This window comes from Zalophus californianus, chromosome 4 (genome assembly GCF_009762305.2).
Source record: "Zalophus californianus isolate mZalCal1 chromosome 4, mZalCal1.pri.v2, whole genome shotgun sequence".
Lineage (NCBI taxonomy): Eukaryota > Metazoa > Chordata > Mammalia > Carnivora > Otariidae > Zalophus > Zalophus californianus.
This window is the reverse complement of record NC_045598.1, coordinates 14,296,323-14,309,819: the sequence shown is the minus strand read 5'-3', so window position 1 is coordinate 14,309,819 and position 13,497 is coordinate 14,296,323. Positions and strand designations below refer to the sequence as shown.

General features: G+C 60.3%; 1 protein-coding gene across 1 annotated transcript; it reads right to left on the bottom strand.

Annotated features, from left to right (window-relative positions):
- Positions 1–460: 460 nt before the first annotated feature.
- Positions 461–11,520, bottom strand: NBL1 (NBL1, DAN family BMP antagonist). Its single transcript, XM_027568779.2, has 4 exons — positions 11,342–11,520; positions 2,491–2,685; positions 2,250–2,361; positions 461–922 (listed from the first exon to the last, which is right to left on the bottom strand). The coding sequence occupies exons 2-4, from the start codon at positions 2,655–2,657 to the stop codon at positions 674–676; spliced, it is 528 nt and encodes a 175-aa protein (XP_027424580.1). The 5' UTR covers positions 2,658–2,685; positions 11,342–11,520; the 3' UTR covers positions 461–673.
- Positions 11,521–13,497: the final 1,977 nt, after the last annotated feature.

Here is a 13,497-nt window from a genome sequence, read left to right as displayed (position 1 = left end):
TCCCTTGCCTTCCCCAGCCGCCTGGAAAGCCAAGGAAGCCAGACAGGCCCTGAGAGCCTGGCTCCCAGCTCCAGGGCCATGAGTCAGCAGGGTCCTGCCCAGACCTGACTCCCAAGTACGCCATCGAGGGAGGGCCATTTCGGTACCACTGGGAAGAAGCTGTCCTGGGGATGCGAGGCCTTTCGGGAAGCCTATGGGGCTAGAGCTTCTGCCAGGGGTCTTCCTATAGCCTGGGCCCAGCCCCTCCCTCAGGGCTGCTGCTGGCAAGGAGCCCACCCTCAGCTCAGGGCCCCCGCTCCACCATCTGCACCCCAGGGGCCCTGCCCCACCAGGGGCGGTGAGGACCTCACACCCACCTCAGCAGCTTAGCCAACCTCTTCCCCTCCCGAAGGCACATCTCTAGGAGGCAGAAAGGAAGAAAACCACCCCCCATCCGAAAAAGAACCCTGAAGACCTCTGCTACCTCCCCTCACTCTTGAATATATTAAATTGTGCAGCTTGGCCCCAACCCCTCCCTTCAGATCTCCATGGCAACCGGAAAGCATTCCAAGTCCAAGTCTGAATCCAAGTCCATCCAGTGCCAAAGGGGGGCTCCAGCCTTTCTCCCCACCGTTCCCCCAAGGGTGAGACCCAACATTCCACAGGGGACGAGAGGGGAGGAAGAGTTGGGGCCTCAGTCCTCAGCCCCCTCTTCGTCCACGTGTGGGGCCCCGGGGGGATCCTCGGGCTCAGGGGTCTGCCCTCCAGGGTGGGGGTGGGGACGGGTGCCCGGCTGGGAGCCCGGCGTGTCCTCGCCCTGCACGTAGACGCTCAGCCCGTGGCTCGGCTCCTTGCCGCACGCCTGGCAGCTACAGTGCAGAATCTTCTCCACCAGCTTGTCCACCCGGGGCACCTCCTCGTGGCCGGGGCACTCCAAGGTCACCTGCAGAGGACAGAAGAGAAGGGAAGACACGTTTCCAGAGGCCCCAAGGGCAACAACACTCCTCACGGGACTGACAATCCCAGAGACCCCAAAATGCCTGAGCCCACCTGGGGAGGGTACACCAGTTAGCTCTGTGGGCCCCTCCACAGGCAGGAGGGCGAGCCCCTGCAGGAGCCGCCCAACTTGTCTCCTCTCAGCCAGTCCTGCCACCTCCCTACCCATTCCCTCACAGCAGCCTGAGGGGAGAAATCCAAAGGGGCCTGCCCTGCCCACAACCCCCCTCAGTGCTCCCCACTGCACTTGAAGAAAAGTCCAGACTCCTTACCAAGGCCCCCCCTCCCAGGACCTTCAGGCTGCCTCTCCACCCCTGACTTTGTGCCACTCCCACCAACTCTGAGCTGCTGGATCTGCCCGAGACTTTGCACATGCTGTTCCCTCAGCGTGGAAGGTGCTCACCTAACCCACCCTGGACCACCTGCCCCAAACTGGCCCACTTAACTTCTACTTAACCTTGGGGTCTGCGCTCAGACATCACTTCCTCAAAGAGCCCCATCCCGAAGCCGCAGCCCAGCCTAGGTCTGCCCTACCGGACCTTGCAGGGGTCTCACTCTTCTCCTAATTCACACTTTCCCAATAGCTCTTCTTTTCCCATCCTTCCTCCCTTTTCCACAGAGCACCTACTCCCTGCCAGTGCTGGGGATGCAAGGATAGGCATGGTCCCTCAAAGAAATTAGAGCCTAGCAGCGGGGGAAAGGCTTGTCACAATCATCCAAATGCAGATGGAAAACCGTGGCGCACATGGTGCTCAGGGGGATGGGAAAGGGCACTGAGAATAGTGTTGAGCCCAAAGCAGAAGAATGAATAGACATTAACTGGGTGAGAAGAAAGGCATTCCAAACAGGGAAAAGAGCATGTGCAAAGGCCCTGTGGTAGCAGCAAGCAGAGCAGGTGTAAGAGATTGAAAGAAAGCACACTGATGTCAAGTGTCAAGCAAGTAAAAAGGATGAGAGAGGCGAGACAAACTCAAGAGCCTGGGAAACCAGGCCATGCTGGGCACTGTGGGACCCGGCAAGGATTGGGTTCTCATCGTAAAACAACAGGAAACCACTTTAAGGATTTCATCATGTGACTGACATAAGAAAGATCTCTTGTCCTGCGCACATTGGCGTCAGACGCATAAGCCATCCTGCGGCAAGGGCCACGTCTGGATGCCCAGCACAAGCCTCAGCCCCGGCACACGGTGGGGCCTGACGGGTAAGCCCTGCGGCCGAGGCTCACGCGGGCTGTGGGTGGAGGCGGGGCAGGCAGGGGCGGCAGCAGTACTCACGATCTCCCACATGGACTGCGCCGGCATGCAGGAGTCACAGTGAACCAGGGACTCGGTGGACTGCGGGAAGGTGTTGGGAACGCTGTAGCTGAAGCACTGTCCTAGGCACGCCCTGTGGGAGGAGAGGTCACTGTGCTCGTGACACTGCGGCGGCAGCGGCGGCAGGGATGGGCCGCCTTGTCCTCTGCCTCCCTCCCGGCCCCCGTCTCCAGCCCCTCCACCCACCACCCCTGTACCGCACCTGTTCTGGATGGACTTGGCCTCACAGCCGCTGTGGCCCACGATCTGGGTGATGTTCTTGGCCTCACACCAGGCGCTCTTGTCCGGGAACAGGGCCAGCTTGTTGATGGGCGGCGGGGCGGCCAGCAGCATTGCGGGGAAGACGGCCCCAACCAGGACCCGAAGCATCGTGCCCGTGGCCCCTAGAGCCCTAGGTCTGAGCACAGACTGCAGGTGAGGCCGGCAGGGCCCAGGGTGCCGTGCGCAGAGGGGACGGCGGTGCGACAAGCATGGGCTCTGACCCCCGACTGCCTGGGTTCAAATCCTAGCTCTACCACCTGCCAGCGAAGCACAACCTTGGACAAGTTATTTTGCCTTTCTGGACCCCGACAATGGGGCTGCTAACATATGCGCGTGGATGGGCGTCAGGAAGATGACACAAAAGCCCTCAGCGGTGAGGCTAGCAGATAATGCACGCTCTGTGGGTGTTACTTTGATACCCTCCTGTGCAGCTTCGAGCAAGTTACTTTTTATGTCTGTGCCTCGGTTTCTTCATCTAAGAAATGGGGATGGAGAGAAGGGATGGCAGAGGACTGTGATGCTTTGGGCCCTCTGGGAAACACAAAAGCTTACCCAGGAAACGCAGTGCCTGCCCTCGAGGGGCTGGCCACCCAGCGCGTCTCCTGGGCATGCCGCCCGCAGGTCAGCCACCAGGAAAGGCTAACCTCCTCCGTCCAGCACTGTGACTTCTTGGACCACCTTGGCTGGCTGGGCGTCAGGTGAAACGGCTAACCCCAGACCAGGCTATTTCTTTTTTGGATGCCCCACCAGAGCCTCAAGCCCTGAGTCTTTTCCATACATCCTTATTTACCCCCAGTTCCATCCCAATCTTCAAGAAAAAAAACAAGACAAGCGCTTGACCCCCTGTAAACTGGATGGAAGGAGACACTAATACCAGAATTTGCCAGAAGATGGCGCTGCAGGGCAGCGTGTCTAAAGGACTGCTCTTAGCGGGGGCTCTCCCAGTGTTCCCCAACTTCAGCCTCCCTAGGTTTTGCCCTCTCCCCCACCTCCAAATGTATGGAAGAGGGAGGCTTCAGAGTGACTTGAAAATGAGGGCAAGGCCTGCAAGGGGGTGCTCTGGGGACAGGACATGGGAAAGGGCGCTGGATGGGGAGCAAAGAGTCTGCACCTGCTCTGCGACCCTGGACACCCAGGCCTCAGTGTCCCGACCTCTAAAATGAGTGAGGTGCCCTGGACCGCTGGTTTCCAAACCCGGCAAGTCATGAGAATCCCCTGAGTCCCCTGGGGACTTGCGGAGTGAGGTTCTAGGGTGGAGCGGGACTGCGCATTTCTAGCAAGCTTCCAAGGCGTCTCTGACATGGAGCCAGGCTCGAGAATGGTCCAGCTCAGTCAGTCTGGGATTCCATGCCTTGGGACGGTCCCAAGAGGGGCCTGGGCATGGCCGAGTCGGGATCAGGGGCCAGGTGCTGTCCCACAGACGCCCAGCACTAGAGTGGGAACGTTCCCGTTCAGAACGATCCCACCCTCAGCCCGCCTCCTTGGTGAAGTGTCCAGGAAGGCGGAGGGGTTGGGGGTCTTGTCTGCTGCTCCAGGGAAAACCTAGGTGGGCTGGCTCAGCTGGGCTCTAGGGGAGGGACCAGGCCAGCCTGCAGGGCTGTGACCACCTCCACATCACTGTGTTCTCTCCACCCACGAAGTTCTGCTCAGCCCCTTCTCCCTGCAGGAGGTCTCCAGAAGCAGAGACGAGTCCCATCTCACTGGACCCCAACGCCAGCGGAGAGGGGTGAAGCGGGGAGAGCAGTAGGAGGTGAGTCGGGACGGCCTGCCCCATCCCAATACATTTGTGTCATGGCCCTGGCTCTCACCCAGATAGTTCCGGTCTCACTCACAAGATGGACAGCAAAGCCCATGTTTTCAGTACAATCACATCCTAACCAAATAGAACGGACTCGTTCCTAACTGGCAACCCAACTAATTTTTCAACAAGCTCAGCATCCAGGAGGCTCCCTGACCCCACGGGGTCCTCTTCTGTGCCTAGGGAATTAGGCTCCGAGTCGGGGTCTGACCACAGCACACCACGAGGGGCCCTGCAGGGACCACCCAAGGCCACAGCTCCCTCAGAGACCTCAGACAGGTCTGGGGACTTTGTCCTCTACCTGACCCTGTGGCGATTCCTCAGGAAGACCGGGCTGGGCGGGAGGTGACTGGGAGCTGAGACCGGGGTGGTATGGAAGTAGCCTGGAGCCCCACGGGTCTGCTTTGCAGCTGAATTTGGTGGGGTTTGGAATGGCAGCCATGGGCCAGGACCAGGCTAAAGGGGGGGGGCAGAGCTGAGACTGGGGGTGGGGAATAATCAGGCTTATTGAAAGACAGGGCAGTGGTGAGGTTTTAGGGGCGTCACGGGCCTGGAGCATGGGGACTGGTTATTAGGGTCAGGTTATAGCAAGTACACAGGCCGGAGCTAATCCAGCGGTGCCCACGGAGTGGGGCTGGGGGGTGGGGGGAGTCCTGTAAGCCAACCTCAGAGGGGGCTGGAGCCACGGTCTGCTTATCCAGGCCAGCAGCCCTGAGCCCCGGCCAACTGCCCCGCCCCCACCACAAGCACAGCCCCCGGAGTCCCCTGGTTCAAGTCTGGCCTTCCCACCTGGGAGCTGTGTGACTTCCAGGAATAAAGCTCACCTCTCTGCACCTATTTGCCCCTACCCTAAGATCGAGAGTACAGCACTGCTGGGGATAAGGCCTGGGAGGATGCAATCAGCAGGCCCCCAGCTCAGGCCAGTCCTCAACCCCAGTCCCCAGAGCGCGGGGAAGGCGGGGCAGGCCTCAGGCCCCTGGGCGTGAGCGGGAGGCAGGGGGCACCCTGGGCTAGTCTTTCCCACCCACACACGCTTGCCATCGGATGCACCCACGTTCCGGCCGCCCTCACACCCAATCCCCAAGAATCCCTGCTGCCCCCCTCGCGCTGGGGTGGGCTCTTTGCTAGCACGTTTTCTTTTTTGTTGGTTTATGCTTTTTTTGTTTTTTCGAGCGGCAACTCAGCTAATTTTTTTAGACAGCAGGGGGACCTGCCTTCCTGTGACAAGAGCCTCACCCACGGATTCTCATCTCTTCCTCCCTCCCTGAAGGTCACACCACAAGTCATGGGACTCCTAGAACACCACGGTGGGAAGACGGATTTCCCCAGGCCAACAACCCCCCTTGCTTTGCCAAGGGGTCATCCCCAAGGCCCCCCCACCCCAGCAAATCGGGCCAAGCAATGCTCTTCCACTGAGGCGTGCGGTTCCCTGCAGTTTAGCGCTCAGTCCACTGAGCACCTTCTAGGTGGTGGAGGAGACAGAGGCAAGGGTGAGGGCAGGGGAAGCTGGGGCCCCAGACCCTACACCCACTCAGAGCTCAGAGTCTAGAGGAGGAGGTCGAAGGAGGTGGGTTTCGAGGAAGCAGCTATTCAGATAGTCAGAGATGGCTGGGGTGCAAAGAAGGAGAGATTCTTAATCCTGGATTTATTTTTAAGAATTTATTTATTTATTTGACAGAGAGAGAGAGGGAACACAAGCAGGGGGAGCAGCAGAGGGAGAAGCAGGCTCCCCACTGAGCAGGGAGCCCGATGCGGGGCTCAATCCCAGGACCCTGAGATCATGACCTGAGCCGAAGGCAGACGCTTAACCGACTGAGCCACCCAGGCGCCCCCTTAATTCTGGATTTCATTCAGGACTGCAGTGAGTTACCAATGATGGGGAGAAGGGGGAGCTCCTGGCTGAGGGACTGCACTCACAAAAGCAAGGAGAGGGGCTTCATCGCTAACAGCCCAGCACATTCCCTGCCTGTCTCACAGTAGCAAGAGCTGGTGCTAACTGTGGACTAGGCACTGTTCCGGGTGCTTTTAACATGTACGCATTTCCGCGGTCCTTACAACCCCATGAGATGGATACTACTGTCTCCCCCATCCTATAGAGGAGGAAACTGAGGCACGGGGAGGTTAAGAGATTTGCTCAAGATTATAAGATTAGGATTGACTAACACCAGGATTTGAGCATGGACGGTAGCAAGGTAAGCACCTGCTACCTTTGCCGATGGGAAGGCTCCCAGAGGATAAAGCCAGAAACAGAGGGAAAGAAGGTGTCCAGGGAAGGGTCCGGAGTTGGCAAGAGGCCTGGGGCTCCCTGCCCCAGCAGGCTGCGTCTCTTATCCTTATTCACACTACCTGGGAGCAGAGTTCAAGTCCCACTCCTGACTCCAGTGCCCATGAGAGCCCACACACACACACACACCCTCACACACACACACCCTCACACACACACACACCCTCACACACACACACCCTCACTCACACACACCCTCACTCTCACACACACACACCCTCACACATACACACCCTCACACATACACACCCTCACACACACACCCTCACTCACACACACACCCTCACTCACACACACACCCTCACACACACACACCCTCACTCACACACACCCTCACTCTCACACACACACCCTCACACATACACACCCTCACACACACACCCTCACTCACACACACATCCTCACACACACACCCTCACTCACACACACACCCTCACTCACACACACACCCTCACACACACACACACCCTCACTCACACACACCCTCACTCACACACACACACCCCTCACACACATACACCCCTCACTCACACACACACCCTCACACACACACCCCTCACACACACACCCCTCACACACACACCCCTCACACACACACCCTCACACACACCCTCACTCACACACACACACCCTCACACACACCCTCTCACACACACCCTTACACACACACCCTTACACACACACACCCTCGCACACACGCCCCAACTGATAAGAGAGCAGCCCGGGCTGACCCCTGGGTCCTTGGAGCCTCAGGAAAGGCCTGATACAACCCTGCCTCAGAGTTGTGGCGAGATTTCAATGGGGGCATCCTCAGCCCAGGGCGGGGGGGGGAACGTCTTCTCACCACCCCACTGCCACTCCCAAATCCAAACCCCCCAGATCCTCAGAGGCCTTGTGCAAACACCAGACACGTCCTGAGGCTGCCAACAACACAGAAAGAAAGTTCCCTGGGGGAGGGGAGGGGTCGCTGGCTGATCCATGCCAGCACCGTGGAAACTGAGGCACAGACCAAGGAGGTGAGCACCCAGATCTCTCACACCAGAGAACAGGGCAGTGGACAAACACAGCAGAGCCGCTGGGTGGCTTTCTCAGGATCCTTGGTTCGGAAGGTCCCTGGGGAGGGGCCAGGGGTGGGGCAGCAAGAACAGGCTTCATGGTTGGGCCTTTGGGGTCCTCTCTCTCTCTGTTTCCACCCCTCCCAGAACCTAGCATCTTCCCGGAGATGCTTGCCAAAACCCACATGCCCGGGCCCCAGCCCTGGATATTCTGACCCCACAGGTCCAGGCCATGACCTGGGCATCATCTACAAACACTCCCACATGATTCTGAGGCCCAGCCAGGTTAGGAGCTGTGGCCCCCATAAGAGCACTGCTGACAGGAGCCACCCACCCTGCTGCCTGGATTCTAGGGCCTGGAATGAAGTCTTCAAGTCACTGGAGGGGCCTAGAATTTCCAGGGAGACCTCTAGCCCACCCACACCCACCGTGAAACCCTTCGTAGAGCAGAGTCGATTTTCTGTAAGAACAGAACAATTGCTGCCCGTTTCCTCTTTGGGGCAAATCTGAATATTCAGGCCACGTACACCAGGATTTTCTTGCTAGAATGGTCCACTCGCCGCCAGTCACACATCCACACAAGGCCCCTGGTGTCACCATTCCCTACAGCAACCAGCCTGGTGTGGAAGCAGGTGAGGGCAGGTGGCAAATCCTTGGTGGCAAAGGCAGCTTCTCCCCAACTTCAACTCCCGCTCCCATAACCTCTCCTGGCACCTTTCCCACCTACAGCCCCACCTGAGTTGGACGGAGGCTTCTACCTGTGGGCCCAGCATCCGGGCAACATGGCGATTCACACAGCAAGCACGTGGCCTTTGTGGTGTGTTGTTCTTGAGCTGATCAGACCAGATGACCCCAGCACCCCCCCCTCCTGCTTTTCCTGTGCACGTACACACAGGGCCAGCTCTCGGTTCCCCACCACTGACTGTCACAGACCCAGGTTCACATCCTACCTCAGCCAACTTAAACTTTCTGTGCCTCCATTTCCTCATCTGTAAGGTGGGCACACGGAGTGCACAGAAAGGCCTGCAGAGGGCGGCTGCCACGGAATAAAGCCTCGGTAACGTCACCCCTAGGGCTAGCCTGGGGTCCCTGAACTCTGCCCCCACCCCCCTGCCTCCTGCAAGATGCCCCTCGCCCTCCCCCTCCCTCACGTCCTCCCACCAGATCCTGGGCCGGTCCTGAAAATACCTAAATCCGGGGTTGCACTTGCCTTGATGAGAGTGGATTTAGGGGAAACTCAACCATATAAGATGACAGCGCAGAAAGGGTTTTATAAACTGTAGAGTGCTGCCTGCCACCCGGACCGGCCAGGGTGGGAGCCGAGAGGAAGAACGCCCTCAGACTCTCACCCTAGAGCCACTGACTGAAGGGACAGGGTCTTGGAGAGATCAGCTCCCTGCCCCCCCCCCCCCCCCCCCGGAGAAAACAGGCTGGGCCCGGCTGCCAGGCTGTCCCCTGCTGTGGGTGTGGAGGGCGTGGCCTCTGTGGCCACAGCCCTAGGCTTGGGCTCAGCCAGGCTGGGGCAGTCCCTGCAGGTCTTGGAATGAGCGCAGGGACTTCCTTGAATGGTGCAGCTGGAAAGGTCGCTCTGGGATGCGGGCCAAGAGGCCTCAGACCCCAGCCCTGATCGGCTCAGCAGGCTCTCCCGGGCCCACCCTGGGGTCCAAGGACAAGTTCAGGCCCAAGCTCATCCATTGACTCACTGTGTGCCTGGGCGCAGGACAGTCTAATAGTTACAGACGGAGCCACTGAACATTTGCTTTGCCTCCCTGAGCCCCACGTTTGCCTGCTCTAGAAGAGGGAGCATGGCCTGGGAATGTCCATTTAAGCGGATTCCCTCAAGGGCAGTCTGGCTCCAGCGTGTTGCTTAAGGCCACTGTGATTCCATGACCCCAGTCTCACCGCAGGGTGGCTTCCTTCCTCCCTGCTCTGGCAGAGCATGAACTAACTGTCCAGGGGGCGGACACAGAGGGCCAGGCCCATGCTCCAAAGGCCTGCCCGCCTCTGCCAGGCGGCTCCAGCTTCCGGGCTCCAGCCCCCAGACCCAGGCCACGGCTCTCCCACCTGCAGACCCTCCTGCCCACACACCAAAAACGGTCTCCAAAACAAATCTATGCTAATGAGCTGCTGCAGGGCCCACCGCACATCTGCTCAGCAGAAGTCCCACTGCAGACCTCACCAGCATCCCTGCCCACTCTGCAGCCTCCGACCCTTGGGGCTGGGGGTGGGGAGAAAGAGCCAAACGCAGTCTGAAATCTCACTTTAAAAGAGTGAGGATATACCGGTGGCTAATGCAGACCACCTACTCCCCCCATCCACCCTCCAAGGCGCAGGCCCAGCCCGGGAAAAGAGGTCCAGCTTGCCGGGGTGGGGGTGGGGGGGCATGGGTCACCAAGGAAATGCTCCAGTCTTGCCTTTTCTTTGGCCCCAACTAAAGGCAAACCACACCCAAGCAGTCGCAGCATCTGGGGGAGTTTCTGGAGGCTGGTGGTTTCCACAGTAACAAAGGGTGAGGGGCCCCTTGTTGACAAATTGCTTCCCCACCGCCCTTCCCAGCCAGCGCCCAGCCTTTGGCCTCCAGCCCTGACCTCTGTTTTCCTGGGGTTCCCGTAGTTACAGGCTGGTGTCCTCCAGCTGGGCGAGGGCCTCAGAAAGCCTGAAAATGTGCCCTTCTCCCCTGATGCCTGCCAAGCCCCTGGCCACGCCAAGGCAGGCAGCTGCCCCCTTTACAGCAGCTTGTAAAAGATCAGAACCGCCCCGCCCAGGGAGCGGGGCGGGCAGGTGGCCGGCAGCGGGGCCCCGTTGTCCGGGCCGCCTCGCGGGGGTGGAATTCTTAAGAAAACTGAGCCCCCGGAAAGGCTGGCTCCCCCTGCCCCAGACTCAATTCCAGGGGGATGACCCAGGCCAGGCCCCGGGGGCAGGCGGAAGGGAGGGGGACGGTTTCGCTTCTTTTACCGGGTCTAGGAAACTATTCATGAACCCCACTGGGCGGCTGTCTGAATTTGAGGGTGGGGGGGGTCAGGGAGATGCACAGACCCTGAGGGACTCCCCCAGAGGGGCAAGGACGGAGAGACAGAGAGAACATAAAGGCAGAGGCACAAACCCAGGGAGACTGAACACGAAGGCAGAAGGGGAGAAGAAACAGAAAGAAAGGGACCGAACAGAGAGGGGGACGAAAAAGAGAGAGACGAGAGACACGGGCAGTCGGATGGGGAGACCGAAAGGCAGGGAGCGAGACAAAAAGGAGGCAGAAACGTACCGGAGCGGAGCGGCTCGCGGCGCGGCGAGGCCCGGGCAGAGCCGGGGAGACGCGCGAGCCCCACGGCCGAGCTCCGGCCGCTGCCCCGGCGCCCGCACGGCCCGACCCGCCCTCGACCCGCCCGGCGTGCGCTCGCCACGCACCTCCCTCCCTTTCTCTCCCGGCCGCCGAAACTCTCACCGAGCAATGGACACCCCCGGCGAGTCCGTGCACCGGCTCGGGGCGCAGCGGTGCCCCCCAGCCACCCCGTGCCGCGCCCACGTCCCCAGCCCCGGCGTCCGGAGGCGCCTCCGCCCCGTGCCCCGGGCCGCCGGACGGGCCGGGGGCGCGGCGCTGCCGCTGCGGCCGAAGCCTCTGGAAGCCGGGCGCCCGCGTGCCGGCCCGGGCGGGACTTACCGCGCGCGCGGCGGCGGGGAGCGCGGCGCGCCCGCCGGTTCCTGCGGAGCTGTCTGCGGGCCGCGGGGGCGGCAGGCCCGGCGCCCCGGGGAGGCTCGAGAGGCGGCCGGCAGGGCTGGCGGCGGCCCCGCGAGGCTCGGCTGGGTTGCGCTGCGCGCCGTCTGCGGCCCCGAGCGGGCGCGCGGTGCGGGGGAGCGGCGAGCCGAGCGGCTCCGACGTCAGGGGTGTCTCCGCTCCAAATAGGGAGCGAGGGCGGGGGCAGCGGAGGGAGGGACGCGAAAAAGAAAGAGCGGGCGGGCGCGCACTGCCGCTCCCTCCGGGCTCGCGGGAGGGGGCGCCCCGGCCGCCCGGCCCGGCCCTTCTCCCCGCCTGCGAGCCTCGGGCCGGCCTTCGCGGCGATCCGACGGCGCGGCGGAGCTGCAGGGCCGCCCGGCCGGGCCCCGGGCATCGGGCAGAGAGCCCGGCGCCCCGGCCCGTCCTAAAGCGCCCTCCGCCGGCTTTCTCTGCGCTCCGAACTTCCCTCCGCCTCACTTTTCCTGACACTGGCCGCGCCTCGGGGTGACAAAGATGGAGGTCTTCCCTTTTGTGGGGACCGGGGCGTTGCGGTCTTGCTGCGAGGCTGTGGCGCTCCAGTCCACCGAGTCCCGACGCCAGGCGACCGTCCCGGCTCCGCAGGCCCGCGGTGCGTCCAACCTATCCGCTCTCGGGCACGACCCGGGTCAGGTTCGGCTCTTGGGACCCCGCTGTCCCTCGGCGTCCGCCCAGCCTCCTCTCAGCGCAGGCACCGGTCTCGGCATCCGGAGAAGGGTGTGAGAGCCCCGGAAGGACTCTACAGAACAGGAGCGCCGACCAACGGACTCACTCCTCTGGCTCCGGGAAGGGCAGAACGCAGGCCCGGCGCCCAGCGTCGCCTCGGCCGTCCGACTAATCAGCCCGCACTTGGGCCGGTGGCGGCTGTGCCCTCTCTGTCCTGCGTGCTCTCAGGGGAATGGGGAAACAGCTTTGCTCCTGGAAAGTAGTAGCCCAGGACACAATCGGGGGACTTGCAGATTTTGCTTTCTATCAGAGTTGGGCGTGTCTGTGTATTTTACCCCTGGCCTATCGGTGTCACAGGTGGCTGAGCATCTGGGGTGGCTCCTAGTGGCCTGCTGGTAACTCCAAGGTGTGCTCCAATTGCTCCAAACCCAGACGCATCCCCATGCCTCCTAGCTCCTGCTTATGCTGTTCCCTCGGCCTGGGGTTCCCTTCTCCTTTCCTCTCCCGGCAAAGGCATTCTTTAAGCACGAGATTGGAAAGACTTCCCAAGACCCTCGAGTAGCATAAACCTCTCCCTCCTCAGGTGTGTCGCTGGGCATGGAACAGTGCCTCTGGCAGTGCCAATTTCCCTCTACGCTGGTTGTGCGTGTCTCTTTCCTCCTTTAGACCGTCGGCTCCTTGAGGGCAGTGATGGCCTATTTCAGTGTCCCCAGGGCCTAAGGACGTGTCCGATATATTTGGCTGAATGGAAGTAATTATTAACCACCATAGATAAGTGTTCCCAGGACAGTGACAAGAATAACAATCCTACAATACATAATGTGTATATTACTTATGGTATTTGTATGTACAATAACAATCACAAGAGCTCACACATACTGAGCACCTCAGTGGGTGCCTGCTCCCATTCTAGGCACTTGCCACCGGCACAATAATTCTATAAGATTAACAGTATTGTTATCCCCATTTTATAAGTGAAAGAAGCAAAACCTAGAGAGAGGTTAAGTAACTGGCCTAAAGTCACACAGCAGGAGATGAGGCCAGCTACCGTCTGTTAGATGACCAAGTCCTGCAAAGCCTAGCGTCACTGCCTGGTGCTCAGTAGGCACTCAGGAAATATTTACCATTGTGCTTACTGCCACCGTTCTCAATGCAGACTCTGGGCAGGGTGGGCAGTGGATGTCTGCATTTTGAAAGAAGCTACTCCAACACTGCAGGAAGCTAATTGTGTAGCCTCATGAGCTTGTCAGATCGCACAGAGAGCAGGGACTAGTAGTCCTTGACAGTTCAGCCAGGACTCTCTCAAACGCAGGGAGGTTCTAGAACAATCCCAACCACCTAATCAAGGACACGGGACTTGGTGTTGAGTCACCCTGCCTGGGAAGACTGGTCATCACAGA